Source organism: Ambystoma mexicanum, chromosome 1q (assembly GCF_040938575.1).
Source record: "Ambystoma mexicanum isolate Mex_15411 chromosome 1q, UKY_AmexF1_1, whole genome shotgun sequence".
NCBI classification, from domain to species: Eukaryota; Metazoa; Chordata; class Amphibia; order Caudata; family Ambystomatidae; genus Ambystoma; species Ambystoma mexicanum.
In genome coordinates, this window is record NC_090922.1 from 1095385200 (window position 1) to 1095399886 (window position 14687).

The 14687-nt window shown below is 42.9% G+C and overlaps 1 protein-coding gene across 3 annotated transcripts in view; it reads left to right on the forward strand.

Moving 5' to 3' along the window:
• Positions 1-14687, forward strand: part of BTBD8 (BTB domain containing 8) — a 2362893-nt gene that overhangs the window by 249746 nt on the left and 2098460 nt on the right. For all 3 annotated transcript variants that reach the window (XM_069641787.1, XM_069641786.1, XM_069641785.1), the window contains exon 4: positions 8296-8413. In XM_069641787.1, coding sequence (XP_069497888.1) covers positions 8296-8413 — 118 coding nt within the window. The remainder of the gene's footprint in view (positions 1-8295; positions 8414-14687) is intronic.

The window sequence follows — 14687 nt, forward strand, 5'->3', positions numbered from 1 at the left end:
ACGCTATCACGTGGCACATGGCCTGCGTAGCGACGCCTCGCGTCCCGCGTCCCCATGGAAACGGGGAGACGGGATGGTCGGGGTGTCCGTGTGTGTAGAATTACGTGAGTGCTTTCTCTGTTAGATGTGATTGCTTCTGAATTTCTTATTGATATAACATAGAGCGTTAATCAAGGAACATGCTACATAATATTGCAACACATATTTGCGTTAATGGTGAACTCGTACCACTGAATATCATCTTCATCGTAATACATATGCAAGAGAGGTAAAAAAGGTAAAAAGTAATGACATTATTATTATTAATGCATTTAACACATCGAACAATAACACTTTCATAAATCTTACGTGATGGCAATTACTTTCTTTGTTGCATAAATACTAAGCTTACTTATTATGTTACATCAACCGAAACCAATCCACAGTAAATGATTCCATGTTAGTATTTCCCTCTTAACCTCGCGATCATGAGCATGTTTATAAGAAGCATGCCCAATTGATCTCTTCATTCATTCCTCGTGGGGTTAAACACCCCAAATTCTCAATCCCAATAACATTCCCTCCTGTCCAGTTTAGTTTGTATAGTCTATTGAGGATCATTACTCTGAACTACTTCCAACACCATGAATCGAATTTGTGTTAAATTATGTCTCTCTTTGAGCCAATGTCTTGCGACTGCAGAATTTAAGTTCTTGTTTCGTATACACGGGCTGTGCTCGTTCCAGCAAAGTTTTGCCTTTCTTTGGGACTGGCCCACATAGAATTGTCCACATGGGCATTTGAAACCGTAATTGATGTTCGTTGTGTCACAGGTGGCAAATGATTTCAGCATAATCTTTTTCCCGGTGTGGGGGTGGTTAATGGTTGATCTTTTCAGCACATAGCTGCAATTGCTGCAGTGTAGACATGGAAAAGTTCTAACACGTTTAGTATCTGGTTGTTTCTTTCGCTGTCTCATTTGCACTAAGCTGTCTCGAACGTTTCTACTCCGTTGATAGGCAAATGTTGGTGGTTCTTTAAAGAGTTCCTCTGTTTTTTGGTCGCAAGATAACACTTGCCAGTGCTTCTTTATAATTGATTTGATACGACTACTTTGCGTTGAAAATCTGGTGACAAATACCAATGGTGGTTCTGTTTTCACTTTTCTTGTGGCTGTAAGTAGTTCGTTTCTGTTCTTTTGGTCCACCTTATGTTTTGCTTCTGCTATCTCTTCCTGTCTGTATCCACGTTTCAAAAACTTCTCAGCCATTTCGTGGAGTTCTTTGTCATAATCCCTCGGATCACTAATGATGCATTTCACTCTAAGCATCTGACTGTATGGCAGGTTTTTGATTAAACTTGGTTCATGAAAACTGAGTCTGTGAAGTAAATTATTGCGATCTGTTGTTTTTGTGTAAATGTTGGTCTTGTATTCATGTTCCATAGATTGTACATTTACATCAAGAAAATGAATGTTGTTCCTGGAATGTTCATGAGTGAACTGGATTCTTTCGTTGATTGTGTTTAGATATGTAAAAAATTCCATCAGCTCTGTCTCTGTGCCTGTCCAAATGCCAAATATATCGTCTATAAATCGGACCCAAATGGCCAAATGTGGCTTCCATCTCTGATGACTTAGTATATGATCGGACTCAAATTTATGCATGAATGTGTTGGCATATGAGAGGGCCATTGTGGCTCCCATTGCAGTTCCTGTTATTTGCATGTAAAACTGATTCCTGTACTTAAAATAAGAATTAGTTGATATGAAACGTAGTAAGATGATGATAAATTCCTTATTAGCTTCTATGTTGCCTGTGTTGAAGAGTAGCCATTCAATTGCTTCAATTCCTGAGTCATGTGGAATAGATGTGTATAAGTTCTTCACGTCAACAGTAAACAAGATCTGTGACGGTGAGTGCGGTACTGTGGCTAGTAACTGAAGAAAATGCATTGTATCCTTAATGTACGTTGTAGTTTTCTGGATAAGGGATTGTAAGAAATAGTCGATGTACTTTCCAATCTGCTGTAATACACTGTTTACCTCGGCCACTATTGGTCTTCCTGGAGGATTAATGAGATCTTTGTGTATCTTTGGCAACATATATAGATTTGGGATGCGTGGATTCCTATTCATCAGAAACTCTTTTGTGTGGCGATTTATCCATGTGTTCTCTTCAGCTTCATCTAATAGAGTCTCCAGGCTTTGTTTGATTCTCATTGTTGGATCACTGTCCAGTTGTTTACACTGAGCACTGGGACCGTGTGGACATGGACACAGGGTGTGTGGGGAGTTGGGCACTGTGCGCTGTCATGAATTGAATGTACACACAGGAAATGAACAATGTCCAGGCATTAAATGATTTTGCACACAACGGGTGTATTAATGAAAATTACAAAATAGTGCTTCCTCCCTCCACCACTCATACGATCTCCCGCCGCCCCTCAAAGCACCCAAACACCCCATAACCCCCAATAAACACCCCATACCCCCAATAAACACCCCATTCGCCCCAATAAACATCCCCTTACTTCCCTCTACACCACCAACACCACCTCCCCCCTCATCCATTGTCATCCCATACTATTTGTGTGATTTTTCGTGTCCAGGGGCAGCATTTCGGTCTGCCTTGCACTCTGCCTTGTCATCCGCACATGGCTGGAGGGAGCGAAGGATGTAGGTGTGGACTATGGGTTGGATGCAGATGAGATTTGCACCGCCGGTGCAAGTTGTTGGCGCTACATGTGTTAGAGCATGCTGGTTAGGACCTGCGTAATGCCCCCAAACTGTCACGGATCATGGTTGCACTAGAATTAATGGCCGCAATGGTCCTAGCATTGGCCTCACGGATATCGCAGCGTGCCTCCTCGCCGTCGGCCACATATTGGCGCACCAGCTCGATCGAGTCCTGCCGGGCCTCCACCCTTGACAGGCGTGCCTCCATGTCAGTGTGGGCTGTGGAGGTAGAGGGTGCTGCGGCTGGGTGGGCCATTGCAGAGCTGGCCTCTGGGGTGGTTGTGAGGTCTGAACTGTGCAGTAGAACCACAGAATCCAGCATGGGGTTGGACAGTGTGCCCTGAGTGGTGTGTTGGGGGGTTTGGGGTGTGATGATACATGGATTGTGTCATCAAGGTCCACGTACTCCTCTGCTTCCACATCACTGAGTGGGGCTGTGGCTGCTGCCTCACCCATTGAACTTGTGGCAGTGGACTGGGTGCCATCAGCCTCCCCTTCAGCTGTTGTTGGCAGATCAGTGGTTGCAGTCTCGTCCGCTGCTGTGGTTTCCTCATAAGCCTGCCTGTGCATATGCCCTGGGTTGCACTCTGTGCCGCGGTGCTGCCTGGAGGTGGTATGGCCAGTGCCCTGGGGTCTGGCCCTGAGACAGAGGTTGTCTCATCTTTCTGAGATAGAGGTCGTCTCATCTTTTTTTACAGTCTTTGACTGTGCGGGGGCGGGGTGCCGACTGCTGACACCTTGCATGCAACCTCCTCCCACATTTTCTTCCTCAGCTGGACCTCCCTTTTGAGGTTATTAGTGAAAACCTCATCTGCATGGGCAGCAAGGGTATCTGCCAGCATGTTTAGCTCCTCATCGGAGAAGCGTTTCTTGCGCAGACGGGGGGGTGGTTTTGCAGGTAGCCTTCTACATGCTGGATGCTATGGCCCTGGTCTCTCCCCTGTAGCACTGCTGGATTGAGAGGATTGCAATGGATTGTGTTTTTAAAGATGGCCGCCGGCGCATTTCCCGTTCCGGCGCAATGACGTTACCCCCGGGTCTGGTATTACGAGCCCAGTATTAGCATGTTGTTATTACCGGGTCGTTATTAAGGAGTTGCTGCTTGGCGGATGCAGTATCGGCAGGTCCTGTGATGGCGCTCTCGGGGGGGTTGGAGGGCCTTTCGCGGCATGGCGGTGTAGCCATTATCGGCATGGGGGTTTGCTCGCGCATTCGTAATCAGCCGCTATTAGCAGTGTCGAGGGCGCACGGATGCACTAATACCTCCATGCCGGTAATGACTCTGTTTTTAGCAGGCATCTCGTAATGAGGCCCTAAATATTCCTATATCGAATCTGATGGTCAAAGGGGTTGTCAGAAATACAAGAATGAACCTCGGGTTCAGGAATCTGAGACCAGCAATTATCCAGCTGGGAGCTTGGACCCCTCCCCCCAGTCAGCTTACAGCAGTATGAACGACAACCACTCATTCCCAGTAATTACACACATATTAAACTTGCTTGATAAGGGACACAAGCAAACGCACTAAGAGCTAAGAGTAATGAAGACAGCATTGGCTGAGATTGTCGGTAAATTGAATAAGTTAGAGGGCCTTCTATTTACCCGTGATGCAATTTCAGCACTTGCATCAGGTACTAAAAAGGATGGTGGTGGGGTAGAAAAATCCACTCAAACCATTGACGTCCCAATCCTCTCTAATAATAATCCCAAGTCCTATGCAGATGTATCTAAAAGCAATTCAGATAGGGAAGTGCGTCCTGGGACATTGGAGGGAATTTTATCCCAAGCAGTTGTCTTTAACTTAGAAAAAATTGAAAAGCTTATGAAGGCTGCAAAGGGACTGACCTGTGGTAGTTCTTACACGTAAAGAAAAATGCTTGGTCCTAAGAGCGCAAGCACGAAGATCACACCAAAAGAAAAGTCAGGTAAGTTTTGAAAAAAAACATAAAAATCAATCCACTGAAGATGTACTTAAAGATCTTCAACAATTAGATGAGGAGTCTAAATCTTTACTGGAGATAAGGAAAGAGGAACAAGGGCCTGGAACAATGAAGGCCCCTAAAATATTACAACATAAAAATAAATAAATAAACAAGGACAACACTATTTTCAATAATCCTGAAACAACTGGAATACCGAAAAATAAACATACTGAAGGAGCTGGTACCGCGTCCTTTGGAGTTGGGTTGGACAATCTGGGTGTTGAATTGGTCGTAGATAAGGCAGGAGCCAAATTTGCCGCAAGTACCGTAACTGAAGAAATGCAACATAAAGGTACAAAAGATAATAAAGGGTTAGGAAGCTAAGAAATGTACCAGCTATTTTCTAAAATTGCACGCAATCACTGTTTCTGCAGAATCTCTACTGAAGGTCCTGGTAAAAAATCTACCGAACTGATTGGGCTAGCCTAGGACTTCTCTAGTAGTAACTCCGGAAATCAGCCTGAAAGTAGAGGTACGAATAAACTGTTAGAAGTGTCTCAAAAGGACCAGCAAATATGTCCAAACACATTTTCTGAGGTATTCCAAGAGCAGATGGGGATTATGCAGTTGTTATCTGTGAAAAGTCGGGAGGGACTAAGTCAAGAACAAGATGCCAGACTTCATCCAAGTCCAAATGAGAGAAACGGGTGGGGCTCAGATTGGTACTAAATCCATCATAGATTACCCTTCATTGGCATCAATTATCAGACGTACTATAGAACAAATATTAAGTCAATATCCAATGCCTAAAGAGGTGCCCGCTACAGACCTGGACACCTCAAAAATTGAGGATTGCTAAAAAAATGTGGATATGAAGCTTGCACAGTCTGCTAGTACAGCTAACCAAAATGTTCCCTCGCCGGAACGATGGAGTCTCAAAAACTGGGGAAGGAGGTGGAAACCCCAAAGCAAATTCAAAAAGTCTCAGAAGAAGAGCGACCGGATCAGATAGCCTTCGGTGATTTTATGGGGAAACCGATTCATAAATCAATTCAAGAAGATCTAAATAATAATCTGTGGCGTAAACCAATTTATTCAGATATTCCAAGTATCTTTTTGTTTTATTTGTTTGACTATGGGGGCCCATCCTCTTTATATAGAGGTTGGGTTTTATCACTATTTAATGAGATACCTAATCTGAGACTCTTGACTTCCGCGGACATAAAGTTAGTAGACTTTATATACCGTGAACGTTCGATTTTATTCGTGTAGTCTTGCATTCCCGTCGTGTCATGATTTGGTTCTTAAAGAAATTTCAGAATTTAATAGATTAAGCTATGATGTTAAAGACTTTAACCTTACTGTAAAACCATACAACCAGGGAACCGTAATTTCTGAGATCAAGAGATGATTGGAATGTGAGAGGTGTAATGAATTATCAGTTGAATCCCCCAAACAAGATTATGTACAATCTTGGACATGGCTGGCTTTATCTTTAAGGAAATCAATCGCCCAGCTTAAATCACTAAAGCCAGATCTTTAAAAACAACAATGCCATATTGTTAGTTTCCTGGAATTCCAGGGGTCTATCCCATCTATCTTCTTCAAAAGAGCTGTGTGTCAAACTAACAAAAAAGATTATATGTATCCAGGAATCTTGGATGACAAAAGAATACCAGCTCGATGGTTATGATTCAAGATTTCAACTTGCAAAAAAAGTAAAGCGGGCCGCCCTTCTGGTGGCCTTATTATTGCTGTAAGGTCCGGTGATGGGTTTAAAATTCTTGAATCTGTCACTTTGGTAATTGGAGTGTTAGCAGTCTTGGTAGAATTAAAAATCGGGCAGGTAAAAACCTACATCTTAGTTGTAAATATTTACTGGAACCCGTTGTACGACTTATCGTGCACCACCAAAAAGACTCTCTTTTTAGATATGACCACAAAATATAAAGGTCTTCATTTCATGGTAACCGGTGACCTTAATGCCGAGATCCCTACAGGAGACAACTTGAATAGTAATATGGAATCTGACTTGGGCATTCTTACAATGCTAAAGGGCAAGGGGAAATATAATATTGTAGGGGGACCGAATGGTTCCACAAGGAAATGTCTTCAGGGGCATATTTGGTACATGTTTTACAAATTGGGGCCTATCCCACGCAAATACTATTCTAAAGCAGGAATTAGACCCCTATACATGGTTTAATGGGACAAAACGATCAACAATTGATCATCTATTTATGTCAGAAAAATTATTTGAAGTATGCAACTCTAAATTCACTGATACGAATCTTACCGATCACAGACTATTAGAGGTGGTAATAAATATAAGTTGTGAAACTTTCTCTAGAGATTATTCCCATAGCAATTTGAATGTCAACAAAAATAAAATAACATGGCATGAAGGAAACGTGGGAAAGTTGAATGCGGTTTTCGTTGCGGATAGTTACCACCTGCAGCTGCCAGAGAGAAACTCGATATTTACTAGTGGGCAATTCTTAGGTTATGTTGAGAAAATGATTTTGAGATCAATTAAAGTAAAGGGGGAGAGAAATCCCAGACCTAAGCATACACATGTATTTGACCCATTAGTCAACGCTCATAAAAATTTATGTAATAAAGAGGTGCGAAGACTGAGAAACAGCTCCATGGAGTGGGTGGAGAAATCAATAAGAATTTGCAGGGTAAAACAGAAGTTGAAGAATTGGACTGTTGGATTGCAATGATAAAAGCGGATAATGAGGCTATGTTGTCGGCACTTAAAGATGGATTTACTACGTCTGAACGAATGCTAATGACTTAATTGGAGTTGCAAATGCGCTAATGGTGTAGTAGAAATGTCATAACCAGTCCTGCCTTCAGCCACTCGATTTATTTGCGAGTCCTTCACTGAGGTCCTGTTAACAACAAGCATTGGCAAAGCCATCAGTTTTGGTTTGTGTAAGTATTAGACATTGCAAAGGACTGATATTATATGGCTATGTACTCGCACTACTTTGCAGCTGCTACTATTAATGGTCAGTTATTATCACTACTACAGTGCCATGGCCACACAAAAGCCAAAACTGTTGGCTTTGCCAATGCTTGTTTTTAAGTGGTGGATTGCCCTTGACCGTGTGAACAGAGGCACTCCGTCCTTTCCTACTGTTTTTGCGGCCAGAGATCGCACTGTTCCGCACTGCCTTTCTGTGTCCAATAATGCAACGCGCTGCCTTTTTCGACTCTACACCTCTTCAGCTTTGATTTTTTTCTGTGCAGAGATGACTTGATTTTCTCAAACGATGCACAGGTGATTTCTATTGTGAATTTGCATGTGTGCTGGACATTTGTAAAGCAGTGGACATGGAATAATAGTAGAATCCATACAGACACTGAGAGATGCTGGATAGGGAGACCTCTTTGCAGTCATTTGTCCACTTATTCGTATGCAGTGTTTGGTTAATGTATCCCAGTCTATTAGCGTTGCAATGTAGTTTTCACACTATTATAGATTGGAAAGTTGTATCTTTAATGCTAGTGGTGAGAAAGATATGAGAGAACCTCACCACATGTATGTTTCTTGAAAGTAATGCATAACTGGTCTTTATTGCTGTACTTTAAGTTCCTTTAAATAAACCTAACAAAATGTACGTACTTTATCCCATTTTTCTGTATTAGATGATTTTGAACTTGAACCAGCCTCGAAGCTAGGTGAAGATTTATTATCCATTTACAAAAATTGTTATTTTCCAGACTTGGAGTTTTGCATTGGAGAACATCATTTTCAAGCTCATAGGTGTGTATGTGTTGCAATACTTTCTTTGGATTGTTTTTGAAAAAGTATAATTGTCCTTTCTAGAGTATAAACTGTCTCATCTACAGATATGTTATCTTTTAAAAGTTCATCGTGTAGGCCTTGACCTGGGAACATTTTGAATCCATTTCGCACACCACTAGGTGGTAACGCTAATCCTCTTGGTATTCACAGCAGTAACTGTTTTTAGGCTGTAAGCGGTACCTCCCTTAGACCGAGAGTTCCTTTACCTATGCGACAAGTTGTGGGATTTCAGAGCTTGCTAGGAGCCAGGAGCATCAACGGTCATTAGAATGTAATATTTCTATCCGTTTTTCTAAAATGTGTTTGGCTTTTTTTTAAATGTTTGGTCAAAATGAGCAACATGCTTTTGGGTTTCAAGACTTGTGGCCACTGTCATTTGAAAATGTTCATCACTGACACACATGACGGTTGCATGTCTGGTCTTGGTACTCATCACGGTTATGATATACGCCATTTATAACGCGCCTATACACAAGTGTTTCTAGGCACGACAAGACAAGGAGTTGGAAACAAGGAGGACGAACAACAATCTTACTAGGCCTTGTGTCATTCAGATCACACAAGTGCAGGGAGAGGAGAGGGGAGGGGAGGAGTGCCAAGGGGGGTTGGCAGGTGAGGAGAAGTGCAGGTGACTCAATAAGTGCTGCCAGAGGGTGGCTCTTAAGTGCAAAGAGAAGGGACTGTAGGGCTACAGAAACAGACCCTTAAGTGCTGAGGCAGCCCAGAGGCAGTGGAAGGGAAACTGTAAATACAAGAGGCTGGACACCCGTGTTCAGGGGTAGCCATGCGACCAGTGTAAAACTAGGCTTGATGGGAGCTGAACTCAAAGGCCCAGAGCCTGGGGGAGCACAGGCTTTTTATGGCTCAGGAAAAGCCAGTGCAGACTAGCCTACCACCAGAAGATCACAGGGGGCTCAAAGTGCCGGAGCACATGTGAGGAAGTGACTTAGGGCAGATTTGCTCTGTTGTCGCCAAAGGGATGAGGCACTGTAAGAGATTACATTGCAGGAGTGCATCTGGGTCTTCCAAGCAAAACCCTTGGGGGTCCAGAGGGGAGACGCAAGAAGAAAATGTATTCAACCACCATGGATCCCCCTGACAGGTCATTGGTGATGGCAGTTAGAGCACCGGGTGTCAGTGTGGCGCAGAAGGATTTGGAAGCCTTTTGCCATAAGATGCTTGCCATGTTTGCTCAAATATGTCAACATCTTCTTGTACCTCCCACTATGCCAGCAGAGCAGCATGGATCTGAAGAGCTAGCGGCACATGTTTCTGGTGCCAGGAGCTACTAACGCTGGGACACAGTGAGAGAGTCCCATCATTCTGCACACTTCCATGTATCTTTGTAGGGTAGATGACATGACCTCCCTAGAAAGTACAGGGGCGAGGAAGAGTAGGGATCAAATCTGTGAATCACCTACAGAAACTGGGCCGAAGAATGACGCCAGACACCCACTTCAGTAAGAACAGCAATACTGAGACAAGGAGGAGGCGCAGAGCAATGTGGAGCGGTCCAGACAATGTGAAACAAACAAGTACACTCTGATGATAAAAAAGGGAAGGACTTCCTGGAGAAGCTGGGAACTTCGTACGCAGCCAAAGCAAGAGACTCCCCCGGAGTGCAGAGGCTGGGACACTTGGCTGCCGGCAGAGGCATCCCTGGTAACTCCACCGTGGTCCGAGCAGAGAAGAAGGCACAGTGCAGGACAGCCAGCCGATGAGGAGAGAAGGGGTGTGTGCGAAGAACTGAAAGTGCACCGTCCAAGAGAAGAAGAACACTGTGAGACCGTGAGTAGCCCAAGTGGGAAAGAGAAGACCACAGACAGGTCGCTGGTAAGAAGCCTGGAGAGGTCTGGGTAGCTGAGACGGTTGGTGGGAACCCGAGGGGCAGAGATGCTGCAATGAATGGGTATGGGATCTGTAACAGATAACAAATTTCCTCCAAAGCCCTCTTCATAGTCACAGTAAACCAGGTCTCAGACATAGAGAAGAGAGAATCTCATGGGTCTGGGACCCACACCCTTCTGTGAAGAGTAACCCAAGTCATATTCACAGTCACAGTACCTGGCATGGTAGTGAACCAGGTGGGCTGTGAGAGAAAGGCCTGGGGAAGAGGAGCATACACCCTGGCATTGTGAACTGAGGAAAGTCAGGGGAAGAAGCATTAACCCCCTCTAACATTGTTATAAAGTTTGTGACGATAGCGAAGGCCAAGAGAAGGGAGTCATTATCTTTTCGTTATAAGAAGCCTAAGAGAGGCCAGAAGAAGAGTCATACCCCCGGCTATTTGGGAACATTGTACTAAAGCTTGCAAATATTGTGACGAAGGCCAAGAGAATGGAGCCATTCCTTTGGCAATACAAGATGCCTAAGAGAGGCCAGGGGAAGAGAGTCATACACACTGATATGGGAACATTGTGATAAAGATTGTGAATGTGCAAGCCTGAAAGAAGATAGCAGAAGAGGCATACCCCCGATCATCGTGAACTGTGGAAGCCTGAGAAAGGCCAGGGGAAGGGAGTCATTCCCCTGGCATTGTGAACGGTGCAAACATGAGAGAACTGGGGAAGAAAAGCATACTCCCCTTGTGAACATTGTGAAGAGTCTAAGTAAGGCCAGTGGAAGGGACTTTTGTATATTGTGAAAAGCCTGGGAAAGACTAAGGGAAGGGAGTCATTGGGCTGATACGGAAGAAAGGGTGCCGGTAAGCTCACTGGCACCCTTGTTTCTGGATCCAAAAACTTCGAGTCTGCCTGTGGTGGCCGCTGCGCCCGACAAGTCTGACCATTCCGTCAGCGGCTATGGAAGGCAGACTCCTCACGGAAGCGCTGGCACCATTAACAATGGCGCTGACTCTTCCGAATCCCCACTCCCATAAAGTTCTATGGGAATGGGGACTTATTTTATCAGTTGAAATCTCCCGACGTCACTGGGAAGTCAGGCGCCAGTAAAATATAACGAGTCCGGGGGCAACCCGCCGGTAGCTCTGGCAGAGTTGCCGCCGGACCCGTAATGAGGCCCATTCTCTTGGTACCAAGATTTTGAGTTGGAACTTTGCTTAAATTTGGAACTGAGACTTTTCTATCTAGAACTTTTTTGGTGTGCCTTTGAGAAGAACTGCAATCTGGGGAAAGGAGTCATTCTGTCAGGAAATAGTCCCTTCACACTACTGGAAAGGTGGCCTGCTCCACAGAAGAAGGAAGCCATTCTTTTTTATTTGAGTTAAAAGTGTAAGGGATGGAATTAGGCTTTTGACACAGGATGGTGGACTATATAATTTCCACAGACTTCCTGACCGAACCCTCAGTTTTTAGTTGAAGCAGGGAAACCCCTCTTAGCATTAGGGATAATTAGGGTTTTTCCTCCTTTTATCTTCATCACAAAAATGCCACCTATGTGTCAGTCTCCTTCTCCTTCCACACCCTTACACTAATTAAAGCCCGCCTCGCATGGGTGTTCTGTTAATATATTTTTCGGATGTGTCTTGGGCCTCCTTCTCTTCATACTGAATGACTAGAGCTTGTCCTGTGATCCAGTTGCAGCAATCGAGGTATGTGGATTTATTGATGGGTATTCCCTGCCACTGTCGTTTTAAATTAGTCACACATAGTGAAAAGGAGAAGCAGCAATAAACGTTCACTCCCGGAGTTATAGCCAGTAATTAAATACCTTGACGATTTACTCCACCAAGCTGCTAGTGAAAGGCGTTTATTTTAATGGGACTCCAAGTGGAATTATATGGTTATGACACTGGGCCTCATGTGATATGTGGACTTCAACTGGAAAAATGAACTGCGATATGTTAATATGCTATTGTCTTCGTTTATGTTTCAATCCCGTTTATTTAACTAATTGAGTTATTTTTAGTTATAGAATTCCTGGACAGAGATACTCTTGCACTTATAAGGTTGTGAATGTAGCTGAAAGTGTCTGGGGATATTGCTGTTGTAGTGAGTCTCTGTTGCTGCGTTTTGTATGTAAAGGTGGATCGCTGAAGTTTAATGTGCTAGCCACATTTAGAATACAGTAGTTTGTAGTGCAAATCTGTTGTTTTGACCTTAGATTGCGTGTAGACAACTATTTTGTAAGTCCTCCATACTTCACTAAGTAAGATACAAATTGATTGGCATAATGAGTGGTACAAATTGGAGTGTATTTTTTTTTTCTTTTCTTTTCCTTTTTTTTTTTTTTAGGTGTGTCAAGGTGTGTGAATGTTTGCGATGGATGAAACTTGGATGAGATTTTACGTTTTGGTGATTTGTTTTGACTTGGGATTGTCATAAAATGTATGTCTCACATTGTTTTATTGTATCCGAGTATATACTTGGAAGTCCTTGTGACATAAAAGAATTCCATTGTTAAGAAGTCCTTGGAACAACTATTTGCCTGTATCCTTTTTTTCTCATGTTCCCTCTAGTGCCTTGAAATTGCTTTCCACTTTTTCCTCTATAAAGATTCTTTAATCCGTAACTGTTCAGTTAACCATTTAATTCACTTTAGTCGGCATCTTAAGCTTGCAAAGCAATGATACATTCTGAAATGTGCTAAGAATCTCAGCTAGAAAAAGTCCTTGTTCGCCTTTAACTTTCAACATTTGGTCGTTATCTGCACATCTGTAACCTTCTCTGCTTTTGACCTCTTTCCCTCGCCTGATGCTACTTCTTGGCCTGAATTGGTGGTCTTTGGCTAGGATTATAGCACTGCATACTTTGAGATTTTCATAGCTGAGCGATTCGTATATAAGATGACTTTGGTCTGAGCCTGCTGCGTGTTCTGTCCTTTGGTGGAGTGGCCTATAAGGAACTCTGGAGATGGGCCTCTCCATCATAGGCCTCTTTTGTGTGTGCTTCCTGGTTTTCTGCTCTTCTTACCCTGTCTCCTGTATCACGATATATTAGGCGGTCACTCTCAACTCAAGGAGTTCCTTTCCCCCCCAAGCAAAGTGGCATACACCCAAAGCGCTTATACAGATTCAACTTTAGTGAGGCCTCCAATCCGTCTCGCACCAGCCCAACAAATATCCTAATTAAATAAGATTTCTTTGTGGTTTTGGGGAGGGGAAATACTTTTATTTTAGTTGCGCTCTACTTATACTCATTTGCAGCTGCTGCTTTTTACCATTTCTCAGATTGTATAAGAAGTGCTGATGAGTTATCTCTGCTGGATAACTAGCATTTGTGAAACATGAAGCTGGATGGGTTGTTACATTTGAAGGGCTATTGAACTCTGCCTAATGTTTATTTTTTTACAAGGATAAATGAGATTAACTATGTGAGTATAGTTCACATGACGAAATATCTTGCCACCTGCCGATATGCATTTAATGCTGAGTTCATATTACATAGATGGTGGGTTATTTCTGAAAGGTCATAATTTAAAAATAAATGTGGTTAGGATGAAAGTTAACTACTACTGTGACTATTCTATTCCTACATGGATGCATTGCGTAAAACCCTTTTGTCTTCTTACTTTTATCCACTTTGCTGGATGGCTGAGCTAAGATTAGGTAGGAAAGATCGAATACGTCTGTTAAAATGCAGGCATAGGTTTCTGGAGGGTAGAGAAGAACTGACGGTTCATGTATATATTAGAAATCTTGTTGAGCCTGACTATTGTTAGCTATTTTTCAATTGTGATACGTGTATGTTTTTGTGTACTGTCTCAGTGTGTGTATGGGTTGGGGAATTTATGGTATTTAACACTCTGGATTTATTTGTTTAATTTATTTATTTTTCCAGTCATTTTATGTTGCTGTTACGTAGATTACTTTACTGAAATGATATTATGCCGAATTCAAAGCTTTACTTGTTACTTGACTTAAAATTATGAGCTACTAACGGTAGGAACTTGGAATGTGAAAGGCTTGAATTGTTTGACTAAAAGGAGGAAAGTACTATCGAAACTTTGGAGGGAAAGAATTGATGTTATCTTCTTTCAAGAGCCACACTTTGATGAAGGTGTTGGGAAACCCTTCTCTAATTCAAGATACACAAGAATGTGGTTGAACTCCTTCACCTCCAATTCAAGGGGAGTAGGGATTTTGATCCGGAGTGGTTTGGGAGTTAGTGTGGAAAAGGTTTCTATGGACACTGTGGGTTGTATAATTTTGTTTGACTTGCTCTATGAGGATAGACTTATTACATTTGGTTCTATTTATGGTCCGTGTGCAGCTAGTGGGAATTATTTTACTATCTTGAGGGATTTATTGTTTGACATGAGAGGAGAGTTGATT